The 13,522-nt window shown below is 41.7% G+C and overlaps 1 protein-coding gene across 1 annotated transcript in view; it reads right to left on the reverse strand.

Moving 5' to 3' along the window:
* Window positions 1-13,522, reverse strand: part of LOC135198552 (uncharacterized protein C18orf19 homolog A-like) — a 61,646-nt gene that overhangs the window by 951 nt on the left and 47,173 nt on the right. The window contains exon 8 of the mRNA XM_064226253.1: window positions 1-4. This exon is cut by the window's left edge and continues 951 nt beyond it. Within this exon, the coding sequence (XP_064082323.1) occupies window positions 1-4 (4 nt within the window). The remainder of the gene's footprint in view (window positions 5-13,522) is intronic.

The following is a 13,522-nucleotide window of genomic DNA, read 5'->3' on the forward strand; positions in this document are numbered from 1 at the left end:
ACGGCTGTCAAAAAATTACATTGGAATACATTAAATTCCACTTTGAAACAAGCAACAAACAAAACAAAAATGATGCACAGTACTTCAAAGAATAACTCTTCATTAACTGAATACCTACCTGCACCTTATGTACTATAAAAATAATAGACAATAAAATCAAAATCACACCTCCCGAGATTAAAAGACTTCAAACAAAGTCATGATTGCTTTACTTTCCCATCAACCAATGGCAGGCTGTAATAGATGTAAATTCAAGAAAAAAAAAATGCATTATATTATTTCTTGTATTCATGCATTACCATGAATTAAATATGCAAATGATTTTTCACACGTCTAATACTACTCTTTTCAACTACATATACTATATACGTATGTACCAATTCCCTTTTATTTATGAGTTAACTTTATAAGTTTGTAAATAATTGGGGGAAATTGTGATTAAATCTTTTTTACAACTTCCATCATTAAAGCAATTTGCATTTAAATATCAATAAATTTTCCTGATTACTAAAATCGATCTTAATATCACATCAAGTTTTGAAGATTTTAAAATCGATCTTAATATCACATCAAGTTATGAAGATTTTAAATAAGTGTTTTGTTGTCACACACCAGACTATAATAAGACAATTACACTTGACATCTACTTAATATGGTCCTTCATATTTTGCAGTACTAAATTTTATAATTGCAACAACCATTTTTGGGCCATTAACAGCTGCATTACTTTCTGCCTTTTACTTTTCATGTTTCAAATGATCTCTTTTCTATTAGTAGTTCAACTTCTTTATCTTGTTTCTTTTCTAATTAAAATTTTTTTTTAAATAAATCTTTCAGATGAACCTTATGAAAGACAAGAAATACCAAATTTTAAAGTTGATTTGTATTTTTCAGATATATAAACCAGAGCTTTCTATACAAGTATTCTTAGCGCAAGCTTCGTTAACTGGTGCAGCCCACACATTTGTCAGTAACAAAGTCACTTTTGATTTTGGCAAAAGGGTGGAATCATGATATCACACTGTATATCCTAACAAAATTACAAATTATGCTCAGATTTGGTATTTCTTCATATCATAATAAAACTAACTACCTGTTATAAAGGAAATTTACTCCTAAGGTTGGAGGATCATCATACAGAACTGGCTGGCTCTATTCTCATAGTTTAGGAACGTGAGATTGTGAACGTCTGCTATGTTCCTTAAAAAAGCTAGATTGTAGGGGTAGTCAAACACCCACCAAAAACTATCAGTCCCAATAATGTGCATAAGGGGGGGAAGTGGGGCTGAGTTTAATTCAGGTCAAACCATAGTCTACTCAAGTCACAGGAATCCTGTCTTTTTATGTTTGAGAATGGGAACAAGGTGGTGAAGTAGCAATATCTTCATCTGTAGATGAATGATGGCACCCTTATTTAAGGTGAGGGGGGAACACTTATGAGACTATCAACATCTGGCAGTCCAAAATGAACATGAAATGATATGTTCCACACAGCTGGGAAGGGTATAGAGGTGGGGAAGGGACCCAGAATACATAAAATCTCCTCAACAACCTAAGACCAGCTTTCCACCTTAGGTGAACTGCAAAACTTATTTGAAAGGAGCAAGGAAAACAAACTGAAAATTGCTACCTGTAAGTACTTGACGAAAGCCGACTTTCCTAGATCCTTTGGCAGGAAGTGAGGCTGCTGTAAGAGGGAAAGACAGGTAGGCAAATGCTTCCTTTCCATGGATGGCAGGAAATGAGAACAAGTTGCAAAGAGGTAACATATGTGCTGTACCTCTCCAATTACCTCTTGAGATTCTACAGAGATTTCTTAAGTGAAATTGAGGTCTGTAGTACTGAAATCTGGAAGAAATATCAAAAGGTGTACCTTCCTACACTCCATACCAAGTATCCTCTTTCAGGTTGACACCAAGTGGAAACCTGTTCCACACTAATGAAGTAAATGGACACGACAGAGATGAGAAGGTTAAGAAACCTTCTTCAAAGGAGGGACAAAATTCTAATGAAAGACATAGACTTGGGAAAGAACTTCTACTCTCTCCTCAGCACTTGTGTTATCTTCTCTCTAACAGCTCCCTCCCATCCCCAATTCTTCTTGCCCCCTACTTTCCAAGATGAGGCTCAGAGGGGAAGCTTAAGAACTTTCTAAGAAACAACGAATACCACGGGTGAAGAGTACCTAGAGCCCCACTGAAGGTGCAGCTATCATGCACTGAAAATCCGAGCACAGAGGTGGCCAAGCATAACTATTACTCTCCAGAGAAAATAGTTAAGAGTCCTATTAGAAAGCTGGGAACTCACAAACAGTATGCAGAAAGGACAGCTAGTGTTGGCAAGCTTCCGTACTTGTTGACATAGGGAGAGAGATAGTGTGAAAAATAAATTCCCAACTTCGAGGACTTGACCGCCAGCTTCCTGGAAAGAGGAAACTCATATTCAGAATGGAAAGGATTGGGTCAACTTCCATGACCATCATACCAATGTTGTAATAAGTGTAGTAATACACTATATACCTCCACAGTGCCAATGGGCACAAAGGGGACTTGGGGGCATGAGGTCAAATTCTTAAAAGGAAGAGGAGACAAGGGGACATGCATGTCTTAGTCTTGAAAATGAAGTGGTAGAGGAGCATATATGCAAACTCGACTCTTCCAGCAAGATGCTTTCCTAATTTCATGGAGGCTTCTAAAGTGGTCTGTAAAAACAAGTATAGCAATGAGGGTATGTAAGGGTGGCTTACATGGAGAATTGATCAACAACTTTGAAATTTTTGCAGAAGGTCAGTCACAAACTAATTAACAGCTCATTCTAATCAGTCCCAATGAACAGAACAAAGATAAGTGTCTCTTCTACAAGAAAAGGTAGCACACACAGGAAATTCTGCAGGAGCCAGGTCCTACCTTCCAAACAGTATGTCATTCATAAAGTAAGAAAGTAAGGAAAGAGCATGAAGGGCAGAGATGCATGCACCTAAATGGCTCCACTGAGAAGTCAAGCACTATTACTTTGTCATGGTGAACCTTAATCTTTATATTAGCATTATATACAAAAGTAAACTGCTACTAAAAAAACAAAAGTAGATCTTTGTTCTACTATTCTAGGCATATTAAATGGCTACAAAACACAAAGCAATAAAGATAGAATGTCCAACTTCACAATCCACTCAAGAACCATGCCTCCACAAACACCTGCTGGGTTACTAACAGACGAGCGGAAGTACACTGCCACTCACCTACCTGCCAACAATTAAACCTGTTACCAATCTTCAACAAGTTTCCTGCTCACACTTGGGATACTCCTCTATAAAAGCAGATGGTCTGCTCTCATAGGAACAAAAGTGACTGTGTCAAGATAAATTACTTGACAAGATTATAAGATATCCTCTTCCTGAGATAAAACATAATTGCCTGTATGCAAATTTCATACCAAGAATAAATATCTGATATATCATTTCAAAGTGACATAGTATATCTCAACTTCTTCCAATAGTATACTATCTCATAAATAACACCAATCACATTTTTTTTCACATGCATGCAATTCATACATACGTTTCCATGATAATTTTGTAGTAGGATTAGAATTCATTGTCTTCTATCAACTTTTATGCAGATGTAAATACACTTATATTACAGTTAGTTATGTCAGGAGGATTCATCCTACTAAGTTTTATACAACCCAAAAGAAAACAACTTTTCAAATGCAAATAGTACAGTACTGTACATTGAAAAAATATTTGCTGGGTAACATGCTTTTAATAAAAGATATTTTCATAAACTACAATAACCTTAAAAGATACTCACCTTCGAAATGTTGTTCCCTGTTTTACGATTCTTGTAAGGTAAGCTAAGCAAATATATTTGTATTTCTCTGTTTATTTACAACAGTATTTACAGCATCAGCCATTAATTCCCAAACCTGGATATTTGAGAAAAGATCTGAGTCACAGATTGTGACACCCTCTAACAGAATCATTATCACATTTAAACTACCTTGTGCAAGAGAAGTTCTATATGCTACATGTTTACATTCCTGAGATTTAAAACTAATTCAATTTACTTTAACTGATCATTTCTAGTCCTCTTCCCCAAGTGGCAAAAACTAGTACTGTATCTTCAAATATTCCCCTGTTTCCTTCTTGACTAGTTGTCTGGGTGAATAAAGGAACCTATCATAAAAAAATTAATAAATATATAAATAAATTATTTGATTAAAACTTAAACAGTTTTTTATCTAACCTTAGGTACAGTATATTTATAGCAGAAATAATCCTACAAGTGAATGGCAACTGTATGATTTTGAATAAATACATTAATAATAAAGACCAGGAAGAACACCCTGCCATCAACAATGTTGGTTCATACCTTAAACAACCCTCCAATCCCACAAAACTGCTAATGAAAAATATCCAGACACTCACAGAAACTACGTAACATAAACAAGAGCATAGCTTTTAAGCCTATACGTATGACATTGCTACTTCACAAATTAGGACGTGAATGTCATCCAATATCTATTCACTTCTTCTAATAGAATATCCACATTAAAAATTACATACCAGACACACTGACAATAACAACTTTCATATCTGCAATATGCAAAGACAAAGAAGATAAAAACTATACTTCCAATCAAGCAAAATTCGTATACATGCCACACAAAATTATGGTAAATATCACCAAGATGGGGCTTACACAGGCACCAATAGATAGCATACCCTTAAGGTTAAATTTGTTACATGAGGAGTGTTACAATTTAATGAACCATGTGGAACTACTTTCAAAATTACTTTGCTTTGACCCATTATAACAAATTTAACACAAGGGTGAGACTTCTAATCCCCTAAATCTAGTACAAACTTTTCAACTTTTCACAATTACAATAATTTTCAAAATAATTAGGATCATTTTCAAATAATGAAAAATAATGGACAACTCCTCAGAAGGAGTCAGTCATACTGAGTGATATTAAAATCCTTATACATACAAATCTAAAATAAATGTACGACTTATATTTCTTCTGTTGATCACAGAAAGTTGAAATTTTCACACAGGATGTATGGATTTAGGAAGACCTATGAAATGGAATTAAGTTTAGAAAACCGAGTCCCTTACAGGAATATAGCAAGGCGCTAACTGACATGTAGGACTACTTTTCATTAATAAATATACTTTTCTACTTCTGAATTTAGTTACCTTCTATTACCAATTCTAGGACTGATGGGAAAAAAATCCTACAAAGAATGAAACCAATTAGTAATTACATTTACCCCATAAAGTATGCATTACTAAGAAAGTTAGCAAGTACCTTAACACAATAATTGCTATGAAGCCCCATATTTTCCTACTAGAATTTCTAAAGGGATTATACCCCCAAATACCATTAACTAGCTTGCATAGACAATGAACTACTTATGAATAAAAATGCCATAACAATGATAATGTACAAGAAAATTTACAAAGGTTAAACCCCTTGTAACTGTGTCCTGTAAATTAAATATAGTATTCTGATATCTCTATCATCTGATAAAAAATTTAATTCTTCATGAATTACAAAACAAAAAATTAATACACCAATCAATAATTACGACAATGTGGCATTAGCACATAAGTTGCCCAAAATCATTATATACTTCATATGTTAACAACAAAATGCTAAACTAAAAAAAAAAACATGCCCAACAAGAACACATAATTCAAAATTAGATGCTTTCATGAATACAAACTTTGCTTCTTTCAGTAACTAAATAAATACTTCAACTGTAATCTAAATATAACTATGTGTAACTTAACTAAACCAATATATCAAAATGTGCCATATACTATTACAAGAATATGATTTAATGTGTTATAGCACTGAATCACTTGCAACACATTATCATTAATTAATTTAGCAAGACCACTAGTGGTGATTTACAAGGTTAAAGTCGCTCGCGTGTGGCACAGGCATGGACAACCCATGGAGCTGGTGCAACATATCCTAGAAACTGAACAAGTAAGATTAGTGTCGAAATCCCCTTCCCACCTACACTAGGACAGGAGGAACCAGAACTATGTAGTCAAATATATGGGCTCCCCATAATCCCCATCCTTAACTCACATGGTGAGTAAGGTCGATTTTTACCACTGAAGTCTATTAAACCATGAGTGAAAACTTGAACATCACAATATGAAGTCGAGGCAAAATCAACTCAACTGCCTTGATCGAACAGTATTCAGCTCAAACATTACAACTGACTGTTTTCTGGCAGGCTGTTATTTCCTGTGCACTACAGTCATGTATTTATTTTCCAATGAATATTAAATAGTACATATTGAGGTACTGTATACAGTACTTAACTTCTCAGTGTTTCCCCAATTACTGTACAAAAGAAAACACGACTGCTTCAATACTGTATGAAAGGAAATGGATGTACTTACAAATAATGGTCACTTGAATAGTTTTCACAGTTGTAAAATGACAAATTTTCTAAGGCAATTTGTATTTTTTAAGGGCAGTTTTAAGATAACATTGAAATTATATTAAAGCATTTTAGATAATAGTTTACTGTATTCTGTGTAGGATAATAGTTTAAGCTATGAGAAAAAGTAGATGTACTTGAAAATATGGGTAACTTGAATAATTTTCTCACTTAGTTGTAAGCCATATTTCTTTAAGGGAAATGTAACATGAACGTGAAAATGTTATTGTTAGTATACAATAAGGTTTTGTACATACTTACCTGGCAGATATATACGATTGATGGCCCGCCCAGCCTCCCCTCAGGAGACAGGTGGAAGGAAAAATTCTGGCTGGAAAGGGAGATTGGTTCTTACAGCCGCCACCCAGCGGCGGGTAAGGTAGATCACCTGACCTACCTGTCGCATGTGCCGCGAGTTTTGAATTCTGTCGTGACGTCAGAGACGTATAGCTAAGTATATATCTGCCAGGTAAGTATGTACAAAACCTTATTGTATACTAACAATAACATTTTTGTACATGAACTTTCCTGTCAGATATATACTTAGCTGATTGACACCCTTGGTGGAGGGAAAGAGACAGCAATATAAATATGGAAAAAAGGGGAAAACAACACTAGTTGTAGGATGTAAATACAACCTTGGTTCTTACCTGTTTAGGCAGAAGACTTTGTAGTTACTGTCTATGAGTCTGCGTTGCCTTAAGAGCTTCAGCGAGGGCGTGACCTACAGCTGACAGACTCTTTGGGTCTATCAAAGGGATTTGGTTATCCGCTTACTTGATAGAATCCGAGCAGGATCTGTCAACGGGGATTCGCCCACTTATATGACAGAACCTAACCACTATCATTGCAAGGAGCTCAAACATAAACCGATCACCTAACCAATCTAATCATTGTTAGACTACGAAATGAAAAACATGCCTACCCGCATGTTCTTTCAAACAACCAAAAACTTACAACCTAACAAGGGGAAAAAATATATACTACAAAGGATATGTCTCAGCTCCCTGCCCCAGCACCGAATCCGCCGATACGTACGGGCCTAACCCGAAGCACTTTTCATACGTAATTTTGACGTCTCTCAGATAGTGGTTTGCAAAGACTGAGTTGCAACGCCAGAATGTTGCCTTCATAATATTACTCAGGGATATGTTTTTGTTAAAAGTCAATGACGTGGCAATAGCTCTTACCTCATGAGCTTTGACCTTAAGAACTTTGAATTGACTTTCATCACATATCGCATGCGCTTCTTTCACCAGGCTTCTGATAAAGAAAGAAAGCGCATTCTTCGAAAGAGTCCTCCTTGGATCTCTTACAGAGCACAAAGGTTGACAAATCATTGCCCTAAGTTTTTTTCTTTCTCTGTAGATAGAACTTTAAACTTCGTACTGGGCAAAGCGACCTCTCTGCTTCCTCGCCTACTAATGCAGACAAGCCTTGGACTGCAAAGCTCCTAGGCCAAGGATTTGAGGGGTTCTCGTTCTTAGCCAAGAACGAAGGAAGGAACGAACAGATAGCTGCATCTCCTCTGAATCCCACATTTCCTTCTAGTGCATGGAGTTCACTAACCCTCTTTGCGGAAGCCAAAGCCATGAGAAAAATTGTCTTCTTCGTGAGGTCTCTAAACGAGGCAGACTGAGGCGGTTCGAACTTATTGGACCTAAGGTAACGTAGCACTACATCCAGATTCCAACTCGGAATCCCTGGAGAAACCTTCTTGGATGTTTCAAACGATCTTATTAGATCATGAAGGTCCTTATCTTCTGAAATGTTTAAGTTTCTGTGCCTAAACACTGCAGATAGCATGCTACGATAGCCTTTAATGGTTGATACCGCCAATCCACTTTCTTCCCTAAGGAAAAGTAAAAAGTCTGCTATTTGGGTCACAGAGGTACTGGAAGAGGAAAAGTGATGGTTCCTACACCATCGCCGAAAGACGTCCCACTTCGATTGGTAGACTCTAAGGGTAGAAGGCTTCTTGCTGCTGCGATAGCCGTTGCAACTCTTGCCGAAAAGCCTCTCGTTCTGACCAAACTTTTGACAGTCTGAAGCCAGTCAGATCTAGAGCGGGGAGGTTTTTGTGATACCTCTCGAAGTGGGGTTGTCTGAGCAGATCGATCCTCTGTGGTAATGTTCTCGGAAGATCTACTAACCATTCCAGTACCTCTGTGAACCATACTTGTGCGGGCCAGAACGGGGCTACCAGCGTCATCCTTGCTGCCTCCGATTCTGCAAATTTCTTTAGAGTCTCTCCCAGTATCTTGAATGGAGGAAAAGCATACATGTCTAGACCCTTCCAATCTAGTAGAAACGCGTCTATCGACACTGCCCTCGGGTCCGATATCGGAGAGCAGTAGTTGGCTATCCTCGCATTCTTGGCTGTGGCGAAGAGGTCTATATGAGGCTTGCCCCAAAGCTTCCACAGGTCCTGGCAAACATCCTCGTGAAGAGTCCACTCTGCAGGCAGGACTTGATCTTTCCTGCTTAGGAGGTCTGCTCTGACGTTCTTTTCTCCCTGTACGAACCTGGAAAGGAGACAAATCTTCCTTTGCTCTGCCCAAAGCAGAAGTTCTTTTGCTGTCTCGTACAGGGAGAAAGAGTGAGTCCCCCCCTGCTTCCTGATGTAAGCCAGGGCCGTGGTGTTGTCCGAGTTGATCTGTACTGCTGAAGCTAGGACGTGGGGCTCGAAAGCTTTCAAAGCTAGCCAAACCGCCATCAGCTCCTTCTTGTTGATGTGCCAGGTCACCTGTTCCTTCTTCTAGGTGCCTGACACTTCTCTTGAGCCGAGCATTGCTCCCCAACCTGTTTCCGAGGCGTCGGAATACAACACTTGGTTGGGGTTCGGAATGTGAAGGGACATCCCTTCTGAAAACCTGAGAGGGTTGGCCCACCAAGAGAGGTCCTTCTTGATTTCCCTTGAGATCTCGAAGGAGAACTCTAGGTTTTGCGAACGACACCTCCAGTTTCGATGTAGAAAGAACTGGAGAGGTCTGAGGTGCAACCTTCCTAGAGAAAGGAATTGCTCCAACGAGGAGAGTGTCCCCAACAACTCATCCACTCCCTCGCTGTGCATACTTCTTTCTCTAGGAAGGCTTTGACTTTCTCTGACCCTCGGGCTGATCCTTTCTGGAGACGGAAAAGCCCGAAAATCCAGAGAAGCCATCTGAATCCCCAGATAGATACGATCTTGACTGGGGATCAACTGAGACTTTTGAAAGTTCACCAAAAGTCCCAGAGAACTTGCCATGAAAAGTGTCTTCTGTAGGTCCTCCAAACATCTTTTCTGCGACTTGGCTCTGATTAGCCAGTCGTCCAAGTAAAGGGACACTCTGACTCCCTCCAAATGTAGCCATCTTGCTACATTTTTCATTAGGCCTGTGAAGACCTGAGGGGCTGTTGAAAGGCCGAAGCACAAAGCCCTGAACTGGAATATCCTTCCTCCCATCATGAACCTGAGGTATTTCCTTGAAGAAGGATGGATAGGCACATGGAAGTAAGCGTCCTGAAGATCTAGGGACACCATCCAGTCCCCTGGCCGAAGGGCCGCCAACACTGAGGATGTCGTCTCCATGGCGAACTTCCTCTTTTCTACAAAGAAATTCAGGGCGCTTACATCCAGAACCGGTCTCCATCCTCCTGAGGCTTTTGGAACTAGAAAAAGGCGGTTGTAAAAGCCCGCTGAGCAAGGGTCGCTCACTAGCTCTATAGCCTCTTTCTCGAACATTTGTTCCACTGCTTGTGTTAAAGCAAGGCTCATGATGGGATCCCTGTACCTGGCCACCAACTCCCTCGGAGTCGTTGTCAACGGTGGTCTTTCCGTAAAGGGAATCAGATATCCTTTCCGGATAATCGAGAGGGACCAGTTGTCCGCTCCTCTCTTTGCCCAGGCTTCCGAGAATCTTAGAAGCCTGGCACCTACTGGTGTTTGGAGGACTACTTCCCTACTTCTTAGCTCTGGCAGAGCGTGAGAAGGATCTACCTCTCTTGAAAGGTCTATTACCTCTCGAGGTAGAGGCTCTAGAAGGAGGGCCCCCTCGAAAGGGCTCCTGTCTAGCTGGCGTCTCCTTCTTCGTCTTCGTCTGGAAGGAGGTCCTAGGCTTCCGTGCCGACTGCGCAAGCATGTCCTGAGTCGCCTTTGCAGAGATAGATCCTGAGATGTCCTGTATTATCTTCTTCGGAAATAGCAGAGGCGAGAGCTGCGAATACAGAAGAGAGGCTCTTTGGGCATGAGAAACAGACTTAGTCAGAAAAGAGCAGAAGACTGATCTCTTCTTAAGGATCCCTGCTCTAAACAGGGAGGCTATTTCGCTCGATCCATCTCTAACTGCTTTATCAATGCCTTAGCACACTGTTGAGATCTTCTGGCGAATAGCATCCGGGTTCTGAGTCTTCTAGCCAAGACCCCCAAAGACCAGTCAAGGAAGTTGAAGACTTCCAAGACTCTAAACATTCCCTTCAGCAGGTGGTCAAGCTCGTTCATAGCCCAGGTAGTCTTAGCAGACAAAAGAGCCGAGCGTCGTGCTGCATCTACCAGGGAAGAGAAGTCCGCATCCACCGATGAAGGAAGACCCAGGCCTAGGGGTTCTCCAGACTCGTACCAAAACCCCAGTCTGCCCGTAAGCTTGGAAGGAGGGAAAGAAAACACAGTCTTCCCTTTCTCTTCCTTAGAAAGCAGCCAATCACCAAAACCTCTCAAAGCCTTCTTCATTGAGATGGTTGGCTTCATCCTCACACAAGAGGAAACTTTCGTCTTCTTCGAAGTCGAGAATAAAGAGAGAGGGGACGGAGGAGCGACGGGAGTAAGGGAGTCTCCAAACTCTTGAAGGAGATCTGTAAGGATCTTATAGGACGAAAACAGACGAGTCCTTCACCAAATCCTCTGAAGGTTCAACTTCATCCACTGAAGAACCCTCCGCTTCTTTACGAGGGCAGTTAGCCTTCTCTAAAGAAGTGCGTCTGTCTAGAGAGTGTCTAGTAGCAGACTGGCGCCTATCAGGGGAAGCCAAAGTTTCTGGAGAGCTCCTCTCGAATGAGTCCTTCCTACTCTGATGAGTGCGTGCTCTTTGATCCTTAATCCTACTCCTAGAATTCCGGGCTTCCAAAGGGGAGCGCCTGTTAGGAGAGGAGGAGCCTAGCCTACTATGCTCAAGGCGCTTCACAGGATCCATGCGCCTGTTCAAAGGAGAGCGGCTGCCAGGCGAGCTGCGCCTACCATGAGGCGAACGCCTACTAGGCTCTTGGCGCCTACTTACAGGAGAGCGAAGCCCTGGAGAAGGTCGCCTACTAGGTGACCGGCGTCTACCATGCTCCACAAACTTCGATCCAGACTTGTGTGTCTCTTCAAAAGGTAGTCTCCCAGAAGAGACATATCTTTCAGGCTCTACACGCCTGTCCTGAACAGAGCGGCTAAAAGGAGAGCCGCGCCTATCAGGAGAAAAGCGCCTATCCTCCGCACCGCGCTTGGGAGCGGGAGAGCGTCTACTTGGGGAGTAGCGCCTACTAGGCTCAAGGCGCCTACTAGGCTCAAGGCGCCTAACAAAAGGCGAGATCCTGTCTCTTGACGAATCCATCAAAGAGTAGGCTCTCTTATCCGGGGAATGAAGGATCTTCGGAAATGAGCGAGAAGACGAGGCTGTACGCCTGTCTTTAGACGAACGCCTACTAGGCGCTAGATCCCTTCCTACTGGAGAGATGTAATCACCAGGAGAAAGTTTCTTGGGCGATTGACGCTTGGAAGACGACAAGCGTCTGCCGAGGGAAGAGCGCCTCCTTCCATCCGCTGATACAGGAGAGAGAACCGACTCTGACTGAGACGGTAACACAGGCGAAGGAATCCTAGACTTCTTGACAGGGAGAGAGACGTCTTTCCGACGCGTTCCTCCTGCCAAGGAGCCCGCCAGCGCCGAAATCTGCGCTTGCACGTCCAGCAAGAATTCGAGCTGGAGATCTTGCAAAATCCTCCACTGGAGAAGAGGCTCGAAGCCTACTATGAGGCGAGAACTCCTGCTCCATCCTGGGTTTCTTGATCTCTACTTCCGGCTCTTCTGGAAAAACTTCCGGGCTGGAAGGAAAGGCGCCAGGAGCCTTCCAGGCTCTCTTCAGCGGTCGAGAAGAATCCGAGGCGCTCCATCCTCTTCTAGGCGAAGGTGAGGAAGAAGAAGAAAAGCATTGGCGCAATACCTCCTTCTTCGCGCGAACAAGGGCAGCCTGGGTACGAACATCAGGATCTACCGAGGGGACGCCTGATCGGTGGGAGTTCTCCCTAACCTTCCTGCGGCTGTTGACTTTCCTCCTCCACTGGGACTGGGAGTCTGGAAGAGGTCTATGCCTGGAAGCATTAAGGAGCCGATCAGACGCACCCTCCACTGCACTGGGGTCACTGCACAATTCACCTTCACTACTCTTACCTTGCAACGAACGAATCTTCTTTTCCATGCTAAGGATCGTGGCTCTCATGGTTGCCACTTCCGTAGTCGTATCCTTAGGTTCGATGCAGGGCGCAGGAGCTGAAACTGGAGAAGGTTCTAATGCTACAACAGGATTTTCTTCTACCTCGCTAATACGAGACTTACTAGAACTCCTAGACGAAGCCTTTCTCACCCTGTCCTTCTCTAACTTCCTCAAGTAGGAAGAAAGAGCCTTCCATTCACCCTCATCCAACTTCTCACACTCATTACACGGGTTAACCAAAGAACATTCTTTCCCTCTACATCTAAAGCAAACTGTGTGAGGATCTACCGTAGCTTTCGGTAGTCTCACCTTGCATTCATCCATAGAGCACACCCTAAACATAGAAGATTTCTTAACCTCTAACTCAGACATCTCGAAATCAAAGAAAAATCCAAATCAATATCCAAAAACAATCCACAAATGCGTATGCCAAGCCAACAAGATCAGGTACTTCACCGAAAGTCAGTCCAAATAAATCCACTGCAACGAGAATCAAATAAAGCTGTCAGGAGGTAACAACCACAGGTGTAGTCGTCACCGGCGACAGAAAAATTCTGGCTGGAAAGGGAGATTGGTTCTTACAGCCGCCACCCAGCGGCGGGTAAG

Source organism: Macrobrachium nipponense, chromosome 23, assembly GCF_015104395.2.
Source record: "Macrobrachium nipponense isolate FS-2020 chromosome 23, ASM1510439v2, whole genome shotgun sequence".
NCBI lineage: Eukaryota > Metazoa > Arthropoda > Malacostraca > Decapoda > Palaemonidae > Macrobrachium > Macrobrachium nipponense.